We start from the raw sequence: 15,591 nt of genomic DNA, 5'->3' as shown, positions 1-15,591 counted from the left end.
AGAAGAAAGGAGAAGAGGAAGAGGAAGAGAAGAGAAGAGAAGAGAAGAGAAGAGAAGAGAAGGAGAAGAGGAGAGAAGGAGAAGAGAGAAGGAGAAGAGGAGAAGAGGAGAAGGCTCTGGTTAATCTCAGCAGTTACTTCTGGCTTAGAATATAAAAGCTTTAAAAAAGTATGAATGAGCCCTTTCCCAGCAGACATTTTCAAGACACTTAGGGCCTGGCAGTTGGTTTTAAAGGGAATTTTAGTGCTAATCAGCACACTTCAAAGTCAGCCTTCAAGTCTTGTCTTCAATATATGTTTTGACAGAGCCTGACACACATTATACTGCAAGAGCTTTACAGTTTATTGATGAAGAAGTCAAAATCCCCTGTTCCACTGCTCTGTCCTGCTCTGCCCCACAGCACTGCAGCAGATAACCAGGGGATTTCTGCTGCACCTCTCCAGCTGCACAGATGAATCCCCCAGGCTCTCTGCAATGAGCAGGGATTAAGATAACATTTTGTAATAATGCAAGAGAAATCCAGGCTGTCCCAGGGCTCCCAACCCAACCATCTCAGCAATGTGGGAGATTTTCAGCTGCAGCATGGCAGAAACAAGGGTTGCATGAGTAACTGTGATTACCCAGGAAAAAATGGATCATTTACTGTGGAAACTGCAGAAAGGCACAGAGCAGGGTGAGGGATCTGATGGGATTTAAACAGGTCAAGGGTACCCCAAGCCCAGTTCTGCTCCTTTGTAACAGAAAAAGTCAGGATGAAATATTGACATCAGCAGGGCATTTCTGGAAGAGAAACACTCTAAGAGCAAGGATATGGGCCAAAGATACTAATAATGAGCTGCAGGGTGCACTAAAAAGGCTGGCATGGATGCAGGTATACTGAAATAAGAGACCCAGCTTCATTTCCCAGAGAGCTCTGCCTGGAGATGGCACCTCTAACCCTAGAAATTCCCATTTGGCTGCTGCTATCAATGCTGGAGTGGGGAGGACAGCCTGGGACAAGGACCAAGTGTTGAGGCCACCAGGGAGCATTTCACAGGCTGGGGATCTGCTCCACACCACTGCACAGAGCCCAGTAATTGGTGTTTACTGAAAGCCTGGTTAGCAACAGCAGGGTAAGGAAAACTCACTGCTTCTCAAAATACTCCTCTATTAACTTAATCTTCTTAAACAAAGGTATTTAAAGCCAAACTCAAGCTAAATACAGTAATTGCAGCAGTCTGCCTGTTTCCTGCCCAGATATGCTGCAGCATGAATAGGAATTACATTATAAAACTCAACTTGCACTGCCCAAGGGTTGGAATGATCTTGCTAATCAATCCATTGTTCAACACTTAATCCTCAAACAGCCCCAAGAGCTGATTTATTACTGGTCTCAACCTGAAACAAAAGTACCCAAAGGATACACATACATCTTAGATGTGGGTTGAAAAGCTGTAATTAAAGATTGATGCTTAAGTCAGCAAGAGAGCACAGGGCTTTTCAACTTTAGCACTGCTGAGCAAATAAAAGTGCCATTCCATTGACTGGCTGCAGTTAAGTAAATAAATAGACCTCAGATTATGTTTTCCAGTTGTGAAAAAGAACAGCCTTAGCACATGGCTGCAGAAATCAGTGACAGATGAACTGTTTTGTCAGATCATTTCCCAAAGCAGCCCCAGGGTGTCAGTGGAGCCAGGCTGGGCTTCAGGTGCAATGGGAAACTGAGGGCCTGAAGGAACACACGGAGTCCAGCCACATCTGATCCAAAACAGGATGGCATGTAAACATGTTCACAAGCTTTACACCATCAGAAAGGTTTCTCTGCTGTGTCCAGATGGAAGTTACTGAAGAGCACAGCATTCAGAGAAAAACCATGGAAAGATTTCATTGCATTAAAATCTAACAGGGAAGTAAAATTCTACACAACTCCAATAGCATTTTACAGAATGGGTCAGGGTGGATGGGACCATAGAGGGGTCATCTGGTCCAACATTCCTGCTCAAGCATCACCCCAAAGGACATGCACAGCACTGTGTCCAGACAATTCTGGAATATCTCCAGTGAGGGAGACTCCACACCCTCTCTGAACAATCTGTTCTTTGCTCATCACTGCACAGCAAGGTCTTCCTCAAGTTCAGCTGGAACTTCCCATGCACCAGTATCAATGTGATATTGATTGTACCCCCTTGAGAGAATGAAAACACAATCTGCTTTGTAATACAGGATATGTTAGAAACTGTAAAGCACATATTCAGCATTGCCATGCCTGCAGGATACAAACAGGACATCTGACCTGGGGGCAGGGTAAGGGAATACTGATACATTTAGAATTTTGACTCCATGGCATTCACTGATTTCTGTGATAAAAATACCTTCCCATCATGGTGTTGGCCTAAACAGAACCACTGAAATGAGCAGAGAAGGGGCAGTGCTCCCAAGGGGCCCTTTCCTGGGAGCACAGCCACCAGGGATTTTAGGAGCATCCTCCCTGTGGGGCAGGAGGTGAAATAGTGCTGCATGTCCCAAACTGTGCTTGCCCCTGAAATGAGACTGAACTTTGGAAGGACTGGCCCTACAGACCCAGGTTGTGCAGTCACATGCTCAGCCACATGTAAGCCCATGGCAAGAAAAGGGTGTGCAGTGAATTGTGACCCCTGGCAAGGTGGGCACTGAGACTTTCCAGTGTCCCCACTTTGGCAGCCAGAGTGGAACAGCCCAATCCAGCTCCTGCACATCAAGGAGTCCAACTGTCCCACACAACCCTGGCATTATTGAGTTGTTGCTACACAGATAATTTGTGAAACTGGCAGAATTCCAGCTCTGGTGATTCCCTCTCCACAGCTGCAATTAAAGCTGGGCTCTCAGCCCATGAAGGACAGCTACAGCTTTCACCCCTCAAATATATTTATTCATTAAATGCTCCTGCACAGTTTAAGTTTGGGGTATTAAAAATAGAAGTTCAGTGCTCCTCCTCACCAGGACCATGAACATGTTCTCTATAAAGCTCCCCCACCCCTGTTATTTTTAAATACCTAAATGACCATAAAACACAGAGGAAAACACTGATATATGCCAGGAGCTGAAAATAAGCACCATGCTTCAAACACCCTTTGATAAACAGCAGATGAAACTGATTCCTTCCATGGTGCTTTAGCTGGGGCAAGACTCCTGCTGAATTTCCTGGGATTCTGGAAGGGGTCTGTACAATAAAAGAAGCCTCACCCAAGACCATCTATAAATTCCACTGTTTAACAGACTGGTTTAACCTGCACACATGTGAAAGGAGGGTAGGTGCTGGGATGTGGCAAGATTGCTTAAAATTTTAGGTGCTGTAAAAAAATCCAATCATTTCATTAATAAAATGAGACCAAGAAGCTGACCTTGGGGTAATGGTCTTTTAAAATAGGTTCCAGCAGCACACAGACCCAATTTTACCTCTGTTTGAATAAAGCTCTCCAAAATGCAGATGGGCTGTGTGAAAGGAACAAGATCAGAGTCTATGAGAAAAGAAGAGAGGAGAGGAAGCAACAGAGTCCTGAGGACAAGAGATGCCCCATGGCCCAGGCACAGCTCTGCCCTGCAGACCCTCCTCAGCCTCTCCTTCCAGAACATCTGGCTGTGGCTTTTTCCATGCCAGGGCATTTTTCTCCCTCATCAATAAAAGCTTGTTGATGACATTAAATTGTGTTATTTTGCTTAAATCTTCTATATTTCAAATGTATGTGAGGCCACATGGATTTAGGTGATTTCTGACTTTAGGTAACTACAGGGCATTTATCTACATTTTTGGTAGGGAAGGATAAGTACCATTTGTTAGAAACAATGACAGAATTTCAACTTTATTTTCATTTGAAACCATCAATTTATCCTCACAAGAGTCAATAATATTTCTATCAAAGCCTTCATTAGAAAGGGTTTCTCAGATCAAGGACAGATTTTCTAATTAAACAAGACACCCTATCTCACATGGAGAAACAATCTCCTTTCTTAGGACATTTCCATCCATTTGATTAGCTCTGCTTGCTTTCCCACATTTATAGGGGGAAACTGAATATTTGCAGCATCCTCTTTCTTGTTCATCTCTGCCACTGTCTTGCAGGACAGGAAAAAGAATAAAAATTCTGTTCTGACAAAGCTCAGAAGAGCTTTGTACACCTCCTCTGGTACACAAGTTCTGAGATGGAGGCAGCAAATGGGAGGGAGAGAATGGCTGCAATGCAGAAACAGAACTGTCCATCAACCTGGGAGGACAAATGGAAATTGTGAATACAGTAGCAACAAATTGAATCAATTTTGCTCAAAAGACAGCCAAAATCAGCTAGATAATGCTCAACATTTGTACATCACATGAAAAATTAAATAATTTTAGAACAGCTCCACATACTGTACAGCTCCTTTTTGCACTGGCAAAAAAAAAAAGAAAAGAGAAAAAAGAAAAGAAAGAAATTGAAGCACTGAAATGGCAAATGAGGACAAACTCTCCTCACAGCAGTTTCCACAAAGGTGAGAAACAAGCTTTATGTTTCAGCATGTTTCCTCCAAGGTCTGCAGCAACAGTGATGGTTCCTGCTCCTGACAGCAGGTCCAGGTCCTTTTCTCTTCAGGTTTTCATGATGCTTCCCATGCTGTGCTCCCAGCCAGTGCTGTCCATGCTCTGAGCTGGTCTGGCTCTTCAGCTCCCCCAAACCAGCAGCTCTCTGCAAGAATTGCTCCTTTTCTTCTTGCTGGTCAGATCCACTGAAGACAACAGTCCACAGCTAGGACTAGGAGGGAAAACAATCAGGTCAGACTACAGGAATCATTGTGGAGGTGGAGGGTCCATTTCAAACAGGAGCTGCCTCAGCATCCTGTGAGAAACACCACAAGGTGGTCACCTTAAAATGTGACCCACAGGAGAGGCTCCTGCAGGTCTGGGAAACTCAGAGACCGGAAGAGTCTGTACAACCCTTCCAGAGCTTTACATTGACTATTAAACCCCTGGGTACACAGCCCCATTTTGGGCCCCTCATTTCAAGAGAGACACTGAGGGAAGGGAACAGAGCTGGGAAGGGTCTGGAGCACAAGTCTGATGAGGAGGAGCTGAGGGAGCTGGAAAGGGGCTCAGCTGGGGAAAAGGAGGTTCAGGGGGAACCTTGTGGCTCTGCACAACTCCTGACAGGAGGGGACAGTCAGGGGGGTCAGGGTCTTTTCTCATGTAACAAGCAACAGGACAAAAGGAAATGGCCTTGTGTCAAGGGGATTTAATTGGATATTAGCAATAATTCCTTCTCCAAAAGAGTTGCCAACAATTAGAACAGGCTGCCCAGGGCAGTGGTGGAGTCACCATCCCTGGAGGAATTTAAAAGCCATCTAGATGTGACCCTTGGGAACATGGTTTAGTGGTGGGTTTGGCAGTGCTGGGTTCATGGTTGGACTCAACTTCAGAGGTCTTTTCCAACATGAATAATCCTATGATTCTGAAGCTCTCTGCAATAAGACTTTTTTTTCTTTTTTTTAAGCAACCATCTCAGTGTGACAAACTTCTCCAGCTCTAATGAGTCAAACTCCATGTTTACACCCGAGTTTACAAAAGTGGGTGACTCACATCTTTCCCCTCTGTTATGCCACAGTAAACACCTACACGTGGTTTCTTCCACCCAGGTGAGTGACAACATTGACCCAAATTCCTTGGCACACACAGCCATGGTTTCCACATCAAGTTTTGCCCAGTGAGATCACTCAACATGTTTATCAAATGTTGCTGAGTCATGGGATTTGTGACATCTGTTGTTTCCAGACTATTATACTGATCATGTCTTGAGAGAATTTTAACTTTCAAACTTTAAATCCTGACCTAGATGTGAAACATCTTTATTGGATCTTCCTGGACTTATAAAAGAATTGTAATCTCGAAGTTGCCCAGTCTCTTCTTCCCCAAATGACCCAAATGCTGGTTTCAGAGGAGAGGAATAGTTGCCTTAACCTCTGTTTTCCCCTCATAAACCACATACATTTGAACACACAGTCACTGGGAGACCCTCTGCAGCTTTCAGTAGAAGGATAACTGAGTAATAGAGTGAAAAAAAAGCTAAGAAATTATTTTTCCCATGTCCGAATTGGACTGCCACAGTTTCTTCTGGCAGACAGCAAAAACATTGCAGGTAATTCCTGAGACACCTAAAGGGCACTTTCTATTATAAACATTGTGTGAAACCACTAAAGCCTTGGTAACAAAAGAAATCCAAGGACAACAGACAAAAGTTTTCTAGTAGAGGTAAGAAACACCAACTCAGTGATGTCAACACTTCAATTCTGCCGAAGTTTTTGGAGGAAGCTACTAAAATACTGTTTCTTTAAGGATGAAACATTGTTTTTAATGAATTGTTCTGATATTTGAAAGAACATCAAGCTCTCATGAGTGCACATCAATTAGCACCAAACACACTGGCTGGGCTCTGAGTGGTTTCCACCCCTCAGATGAAAGCAGAACAATCCTCTGATATCTTAAAGCAGCTCTGCTGGCATATAGATCCACATTTTTTTGGGAAGGCAGCAAACAGGTCATTATATTGGGAATTCTAATCTTAATTCCATCCTTCCTTTCAGTGATCTTAATGTAAATCTAATTCACATATAGGGCAAAAATAGTTACTGGCACTGTTCACCTAATGGGCTTTGACATCTGCAGGTGAAGAGATTAGATTAAAATACCACTTTTAACTTTGTAACCACAGCACTAGGTTATGTAGGAGTCACAAAAATCTATCAATTGCCACTTCTGATATTTAGAAGCTTAATATCCTGAGCAGACTTTTGAGATACCTGTATGTCCTCCAGCCAGAATTTACATTTGAAAAATGATACATGGTGTAAGATGGAGTGGAAGGTTCCATTCTTCCAACACACAAATAAAGTTTGTAAATTGGTAAATGAGCCATTAATGGGAAAATAAATGAACTTTACCTTATCCAGACCCCACTTCCGCCTTGATGAAAAGCAGTTCATCCTTAAGGCTTCTCTTGTCTGCAGATTTAAATAAAAAATATTAAAGGGACCAATTTCTCAAGTTGTAGAAAATATTCATATAATCCAGAATAAGTACCTTTCTGTCCAGAAGTGTTCCAAACAACAGGATGAAGAATCCCTAAGAAATTACAAAAAAAGTTAACAAAATCAGCATTACCACATGATATTTCTGGATGTCTTTTCATTAAGGAGAGATCTCATCACCTGTGGGTTGGGTAACAGCAATGCACAAAATGGGTTTATCCACACATGCAGGCTCTCTGGGAACATCAGGAATGGATATAACTGTGTTAATCCTGACTGTGAACTGGACTGGTGGGTAACAAACCAGGACTTTCTCAGCCCACTCAGTGCAGCCTGAGCCAAGAAGAGCTGAGGCAGAGTGGGTGTGCAGCCCTGCATCAGCTAACACTGGGTGTTTGTGCTGATGAGTTAATCAAAACCATGGAATCACTTATGGAATGGTTTGGGTTGTAACTGACCTTAAAATACATCCAGTTCTAGCCCCCTGCCATGGGCAGGGACACCTTCCACTACCCCAGGTTGCTCAGAGCCCCATCCAGCCTGGCCTTGGACATTCCCAGGGATGGGGCAGCCACAGCTTCTCTGCAAAACCTGTGCCAGTGTCACCTTCACAGGAGGGACAATTTTCCGTGCAATTGATAAGGATCAGACATCTTTGCAGTTATGGACATTAATTGGTGCATTTTACATTTAACAGAAATTAATCATGGGATTGTTTATCCCGCTTCAAACCAGATCAGTTTGTTCCATGACCCATCTGCCCCTAAAACACCAACCTGGGATGCCCCATACAGGTACCATGGGAAAGCACTGAGTGGAAGGGAAAGCTGAGATCCTAATTTTCACACACACAACACCTGCTGCCAGCCCCTCTTTGATCTGTACCTTTGTGCCAGGCTCAAGGTCTGAGCTCAGCACTATTCCCAGCACCCCAGAGTTTACCTGGAAGGCGTTCAGCAGCGCAAACACGACGTGGAAGGCCAGAGAGTGACTGTCGATGATTGTTGCTAACCCAAACCCCCAGGTGAGGCCCAGCAGAGGTGTCAGAAGGGCAACGTTTTTGCTGACTCGGATCACGCTGCTCAAATCTTGTGACTTGCAGCCTTCTCCAAACGAGGATCTCCCAGTCTTCACCACAACCACGACCACCACAACGAGATTGATAACAATGATGCTCAGGGCAGGCACCACAAAAGCCAAAAGGGCTTTTGTCTCATACCAATTGAGCCAGCAGGCTCCACTCCTTAAATACCCATTTTTGGGTTCAGTAATAGCAACAGTGAGGACAGATATGACCAAGGGACATCCATATCCAATAGAGAACGCCGCAGTTAGGAACACAGATCTCGTTATCTTAAAAAAAATTAATAACAATCCATAGAGAATCAAGAGGCCCAGGGTAAACATCCAAAAAAACAAGGCAAGATAGAAAAAGTGAAGGAAAAAGGTGGCCGCCACGCAGAGCCGGTAGTCGAGGGCGGTGTCGTGCACAAGGGCCGCCAGGATGAACAGCACGTCGGCCACGAGCAGCGAGGCGGCGATGTTGACCAGGCAGAAGTGGCGCATGTAGGTTATCTCCGTCTTGGTGACGTGGCGCCACACCAGAGCCTCGACCAGCAGGCAGAGGAGCAGGCTGAGGAGGGAGAGGCCGAGCCCCAGGCGGGTGAGCAGGCCGAGCAGCGCGCTGCGGGGCGCGCCGGGCGCCATGAGGATGGAGAAGGCGCGGTAGGCGCGGCGCCGGGGCGCGCACCGGCACACGGCGGCGCCGGCGCTGAGCGCCCGCAGCGCGCACGGCCCCGCGTCCCAGCGCCGCTGCCCGGAGTGCCACCCCACGCACTCGGCCCCCGCCTGCTCCCGCTTGTCCAGCTTCTCGAAGGTCAGCAGCACGCTCTGCAGCTCCTCTGGCAGCGACAGCGACAGCACCATCCCGTTCACCGTGGCGCGGTCCGGCCGGCCCGGTTCCAGGACGGCTCCCAGCGTCGGGAGCGCCACGCTGATGGCTTTGGCGGCCCTGGGTAACCGCAGGAGCTCCTCCTCTGGAATCACCACCTGCCCGGAGATGCTGCCTGTGCCATTGAACGCCATGGAAAAGTCAAAGCTCTTGGCTGAAGCGTTTCTGTGTATGCTGTAGCCTTTGGTAGCGATGAAGGGCTCCTGGATACTCTCTGACCCATTTCTAAGAAGAAGTTTCCCAGCAAATAAATTCACCGAGTCCAGTAATATTGAGCCAGTGTTTCTGTCCTTTACAAAAGCCCAGTTGGAAATGATGGAGCTGTTCAGAATATGGTTTGCTATCCTGCTGTAGCTCTGGAACAAACAAGCAAAATATAATTTATTTGTTTCATGTTAGAAGAAACAAATATTATTCTCCTATTCTCTCTCTAAAAAGGCTCATTTAATTCATGAGTATGTGACAGATTCACTTTGACAGTGGATATGCTCCCATGATCCATCCCAGTCAAACCCAAACCCATCTCATTTCTAGAACTGTCCTAGCCTCTCCATATCCTACATCAAAAGGTGATTGGAGAAATAAATATAAAGCAAAAAGGACACCCTAGTTCTATTGTAGATGTTGTCCCATAATGCAGGTCTGATTTTTACTACCCTCTCTGATTTCTGAATTCTTCAGGGAAAGATCTCAACTGTTGTTGTACAACACATGACAACAAAGCTGCAGGTCAGAACCCCCAAGGCTGCCTTTACCTACTTTAGAAATTAGTTCTTCCTTGTACTGTTACCCCATGCCTATAACAGCAGGTCCTGAAAACCTTTGCTTTTAAAGAAATTTAATTCCACAGTCTATTTTCATCATACATTAATAAGTCAAAAAGTTTCTCTGACAACAAAATATCCCACTCTGGAAATTCTTTCCATGTGATCTCAATGTGACTTGCAACCACCACTTCATTGGACAGTGACCATAAGGACAAAATATTTGTGGATGCTCTGTAAAGCTCAGAAACACCTCCCAAAGACAATAAAAGTAAATACCTGCATTTTTCCTCTAGTGACATTCTCTGATAGCTGCAGGGAAATCTTCTTTAGCAATTCCACTATGTCAGCAATGTTTCCTGGGATGGCTGGTGAAGACAGGATGTCTGGGATGATGCATGAAAAATCAGCTTGGCAGCTATGATTCCCAGCACCAAAATGTTTTGCTCCATCTCCAGGCTTCCCATGGCCTGGCCTTCCTCCTCCTACAAAAGGAAGATGTTCTCCAGCAGCACCACCATGTCCTCCAGAGCATGAGAGGTGTTCACTTTGGGATATCCTCTGGAGGGAGGAAATAGATTTGAGACAATTAATGAAAATGAAGCCACAGTTACACCCAGGCAAGAGATGCAATGCTGGGTGTGCAGAGAAGGTGTCAGATGGACTGAAACCCAGGACAAAAGCTCATCTGAGAAGAATATCATAGTTGTACTACAGAAAGGGCAAGAACTAAATGCAGTGTCTTATTCTTGAAGTGACTTAAATAAGGATCTTGCAGCTGAGGAGAATTTGTCATAAATAATCTGATTATTACACACACTGGTATTGTTCTTTCCTCAGTTTCATCCTACTGTGTTGTTATCTCAGTTTAGATCCACGTGAGGAGCACTAGTCAAGTAAACAAGGCAACTTCATTTCTAAATTGTTTCCATGCAAGAATCTCCCAAATTTATTTCTTATCACCTAATTTAAGATTGTGAAAGAACTAGAGCAAAGTCTGATGAGGGGTGGCTGAGGGATCTGGGAATGTTCAGCCTGGAGGAAAGGAGGCTTAAGGAGGGACCTTACCCCTCTTTACAACTACCTGAAATGAGGTAAAAGTGAGGTGGGGGTCAGGCTCTTCTCACAGGTGTTAAGTGACAGGACAAGAAGCCATGGTCTCCAGTCACATCAAGGGAGGTTTAGATATTAGGGAAAATTTCTGAAATAGTGGTCAGGCATTGGAACAGGCTGTTCAGGGAAGTGGTGGAATCACAATTCCTGAACATGCTCAAAAGAGGTGTGGAGGTGGCACCTGAGGATGTGGTTCAGCAGTGGAATGGTGGTGCTGGGATAATGGTTTCACTCAATGCTCTTAGAGGCCTTTTCCAACCCAAACAGTTCTTTGATTTCATGGAGTCAGAGCCTGTTACCAAAGTATTCTGTGTTTAAGGATCCCATCTCCCTTTGCTCAAGTCTGAAAGCACATGGAAGGAGGGTCTGTCTTTGAAAGAAGTTATAAGCAAAAGCCAAAGTAGATGCACAACAGCATCCTCACCTGAAAAAGGGACTGAACATCCAGGTTTGCACAAGCATCTGACAGCATCTGCCACTTTCTGTCTTCACAGACAAAGCTTGTCTCCCCGTGGAAAGAGGGAGAGCAAGGCTGAATACAAATTGCTCCGTTATCTTGGCAGGGAATGACATTTATACAGGCATCTGGAAAACAAACCAAGCAGACACTGTTACAAGGTGAAAGGCAGCATACACAGCCTGTGATGTGAGTATCAGGGGTGTAAAGTATTGATAACATCTCACAAAGCATTAACCAAGGCACGGAGTTAGTCACTGTACCTTGCTCATCACCAGTCTCTGATGTGTTACTGAGAACCTGAAAAATAAGAAGTGGAAGGTAGAGTGAATGTTTACATAAATAAGTAAAAGATGACTCCTTGGTACAGACCAGAAAGGGTTTCAAGAGGAAAATACTCCTTTTGAGGTCCAGAATGCAGAGCTTGTGGCCCTTTGCTCATCCAGAGCAACTGAGAACTCTCCATCTCATGTCAGCTTCTATGTAAGAAGTTTTCAGTTGGACTGTGCTACTAAGTGACACTCTGAGCTCATACACAGGATCTGAGATTAGGAAGTTGTTTATGATGAGGGTGGTGAGACTGGTACAGGCTGTCCAGAGAAGCTGTGGCTGCTCCATCCCTGGAAGAGTCCAAGGTCACTTCATGGGGATTTGAGCAGCCTGGTCTAGTGAAACTTACCCTGGGAGAGGTGTGTGGCACAGCCAGGAAGAAGTGTGCAGCCCAAAGGAGCAGGCAGTGGATCACCCTCACATCCATCACCACTCATTTGCTGATTTCCTCCTAGAAGAAAGATGTTAACAAAGTTTAGACATCTCTGTTTCCACTTTTTGAACACAGTCTGATTACTTTCCAGAAAAGAAGCAGCTAAACCTATGCTAGAGACTGTCCTTACTGGGCTTGCAAGGTGATTTTCAGGCATTCATAATGAATTATCCTTACTGAGAATGGCTTGTGAACCCTTTCTTAAAAAAAAAAAAAAAAAAAAACAACAAAAAAACCCACCCCAGAAATCTGTTCAACACTCAAAATTACTGCATTAATAATTTACTGTAAATTGCAAGCTGGAGAGCTTATTAAAGCAGTTCAGCCTGTGGGTCTCTTTTGAAGTGATTGAAGACACTCTTATCTCCACTGGACTCAATGTTCTGCTTTCCTTGGGCAGTTCTGCCATGTGAGTAGCAAACTCAGTACCTAGAAATCAAAATATGATAAACAAGGGCAGGAATGAAGAGTAATTTCCTTTGCAGAGGATTCAGACCTCTATTCCCTCCATGAAGTTTCCCACAGTCCTTAATAAAAGCTAAACATCCTGGGATGCAACTTGTTACAGGCATATTTGTTAGAGGAAAATAATCCAGCAAAGGGAATGAAGGAAAAACAACATCAAATACATGTGATATATCAAATCCAATTATTAGATGCTAGACATGTCCAAGGCAAAAGCAACAGCTGCTGTGGGTTCAGAAGAATTGAGACACTGATCTTCTATATAAGTAGATTAATTTAATCTTATAAAATAAAAAATAAAATGCATAAAAGTTACTGAGCTAAACCACTAAAGCAAGAAGAAAATGCACAGTGGAAAACAGGACTACAGCTGGATCTCAAGAGAAGGCAACATGAAAAACCTCCTCAAATGACCATGCCTTGAGAGGAGCCCTCAGTTCCCCCCTGACACAAACTGATCAGCAGAGATGCTGCTGCTCAGAAGCAGAAGGGGTTCTGCACTGGGACAGCAGAGATGTTTTCCCATCTGAGGCTTCAGGCTCTCCCATCTGACAGCATCAAGGGCCCAGGCACACAGCTGGCCTCTTTCTCCTGAGATGTTTGTGCACTCTGCTGTGCTTTTAGATCTGTAGGTTTATTACCTATTCATGAAATTACCGTAAGAGTTCAACTAATGCACTGAATTTCTAAGGTAGCTCTTAAGGAAAACTTCATGCCAGCCTATGAATTCAGCTGTTAGTATGAAAAGAAATTTCTGGGTTAAAAGCAAGCAGCCACTGCTCTTCTAAGGAAATAAAATGGATCAGGAGAAGTGAAGCAGAATATTCGGGTCAATATTGCCAAAGAATGGGAGGTGGCTGGGGAACACCTACAGGTTTGGGGTGAAAGGCTCCACCAAATTCTTTTCTGATTTCTGCAGTCATTAAATGTTTATTGTAGCCCTAATTCCATTTCACAGCTTGGAATCCTTGAGCTCATCGTGTCTCACCATTAATTAATTCACATTCATTTTGTATTTACTCATGGGTGCAACTCCACCTAGGGCTGTTACCTGTGATGAGCAGAAATCTGGGACATCTCCAAGTATCTCAGGCTCACTGAGACACCAGCCCCTGCCAGCAGTGAAACACTGAGCTTGCTTGGCTGCATTGTTTGACTCATCTTGGAAACCACCCAGTCCCAGCACTGCAACAACCTGCCAAAGAACCAGCTGGAGAAACTTGGGGCAAAACAATCAAGACAGCAGCAGGTCACTATTACTTTAGAAAAAAGCATGAGAGTAGTGACACTGTTCACTGTTCATGTGAAAGCATGAACAGAGAGAGGATGATTTATCTCTTATCATAAACTCTCTACTGACCACAATCCCTGCCTTTGTAAGAAGCTGTACCATGATACTCCTCTGTTCCAGAGGTTTCTGCTCCATCCATGGACCAGGACACAGGTACATGAGCAGCTGAGGTGTCAATACCCACTCATGTGAAAAGCACTTTCTAGTAAGGGGACACTTCCATACCCAGCTCAGGAGACTGCCACCAGATGATGATCCTCCTTCTCCAGTTCATTTCAAAGCCCTCAACAGAGGGAAAGAGCAAGGAGAGAGGGGATGGGCAGTGGTTACAAGAGAGCAAAGAGTCTCTTAAAACAGCAAAAAGATTAAAAAGAAAAACTGACATGGACTTCAAAAGTAATCCTTGTTTTGGTTAATGCTCACAGCCTTACATTCAAATCCCTTACTCTGACTCCTGTAGGTGTGAAATTGAAGTGTTTTGTAAATACTACTCTACCCCAAGCATATTCTTTATTCTAAATACTGGCAGGATGCACTGCACAGCAATCTGGCCCCATGTGGGCACAGCAAACAGAGGGATCTGTCCAAATGTACAATGACAGCTATGGGGGTTACACTCCCAGTGCTGGACCCAAAGCCTCTGGCCAAAGGGCCCTTCCATCACCTGGAGTCACCTCTCTCCTCTCTCCACTACTCCAGAAAACACACTACAGTTAAGTTTACCAGGAAAGGTGGCCCGTACAAAAAAATTACAAGCACATTTTTTGCAAAATTAAGATTTATACCAACATTGCAATGATTTGCTAGAGAAATATATTTTCCTACACACTACAAACTCACAACTTTAACATTTATTAGAAGCATTAAACCCATTATTGCAGAACCTAATCTATTGGGTTTAGGGCTTGAATGACCACATGGCCTGCTTAAAATTCAATAAACCACCATAACATGGTAACCTGCTACTGCTACCAAGCAAGTTAAGGCTCCAGCAGGAGGCTTTTGTGTTCACATAGTCATCCAAGGATAAAAAGGAAAATTTAGTTTTTCAGAATGGCATTAGTTGTATTTTTAAAGGAATCACAGTTGGAAAGTATAGCTGTAAGTGAAACAGGTTCCAAGAAGAGAGCAATCTTTATATATAGCCATAAGAAAACTCCAAATTTTCTTAAAAGCAACAACACTGATTAGAGACCAATTGCAAAACTACAAAAAAAAAAAAAAAAAGAGGTTAATTAAAATATCTAATTATTTTCACAGATGTAAAGAGAATATAAAACTCAGAAAATACATGTAAAGACATCCTTAGCAATTAAATGCATTTTAGATCATGAATGAACCAATTCCACAGGCCACTGATAACTCTCCAGCAGCTCTGGAATAATGATGTTCTGTGGAAGTACTCACTGTTTTCAGAAGTCTGGGGAACACTGTGAGCAAAGTGAAGACAGCCAGGGGTCCCCAAGGTCTCAAATGTGACTGTCTAACCACTCATCTGCTGCCATCCTGCCCCAGTCTCACTCTCAGGCTCACCCAGCCCTGCCTGGGTGATTTGATTCATTTGGAGTTTTCCCATGAAGAAATAATGTTGGCCAGCAGCTGCCTCTTTTCTTGCCTGACAGGATTAAGGCTGAGGAACCTGCAGATGAAGGTATTGCACTGCAAAATGACAAAACATGTTACAAACCCGCCCACAAATCTGCAAGATTGCCACCTCTGCCAGGAGTGCACAGGGATGAGTCACACCTGGGGGCTGGTGCCCTCCCTCCAGCTGCAGGC

General features: G+C 44.3%; 1 protein-coding gene across 1 annotated transcript; it reads right to left on the bottom strand.

Annotated features, from left to right (window-relative positions):
• Positions 1 to 3,802: 3,802 nt before the first annotated feature.
• Positions 3,803 to 12,072, bottom strand: ADGRF4 (adhesion G protein-coupled receptor F4). Its single transcript, XM_079298658.1, has 7 exons — positions 11,973 to 12,072; positions 11,261 to 11,593; positions 10,003 to 10,284; positions 7,951 to 9,315; positions 7,061 to 7,102; positions 6,922 to 6,981; positions 3,803 to 4,742 (listed from the first exon to the last, which is right to left on the bottom strand). The coding sequence occupies exons 1-7, from the start codon at positions 12,048 to 12,050 to the stop codon at positions 4,737 to 4,739; spliced, it is 2,166 nt and encodes a 721-aa protein (XP_079154784.1). The 5' UTR covers positions 12,051 to 12,072; the 3' UTR covers positions 3,803 to 4,736.
• Positions 12,073 to 15,591: the final 3,519 nt, after the last annotated feature.

The sequence above is a fragment of the Erithacus rubecula genome (genome assembly GCF_903797595.1).
Source record: "Erithacus rubecula genome assembly, chromosome: 2".
Classification (NCBI taxonomy): domain Eukaryota; kingdom Metazoa; phylum Chordata; class Aves; order Passeriformes; family Muscicapidae; genus Erithacus; species Erithacus rubecula.
Note: the sequence above shows the minus strand (reverse complement) of the source record. Positions and strands in the feature narration are given on the sequence as shown.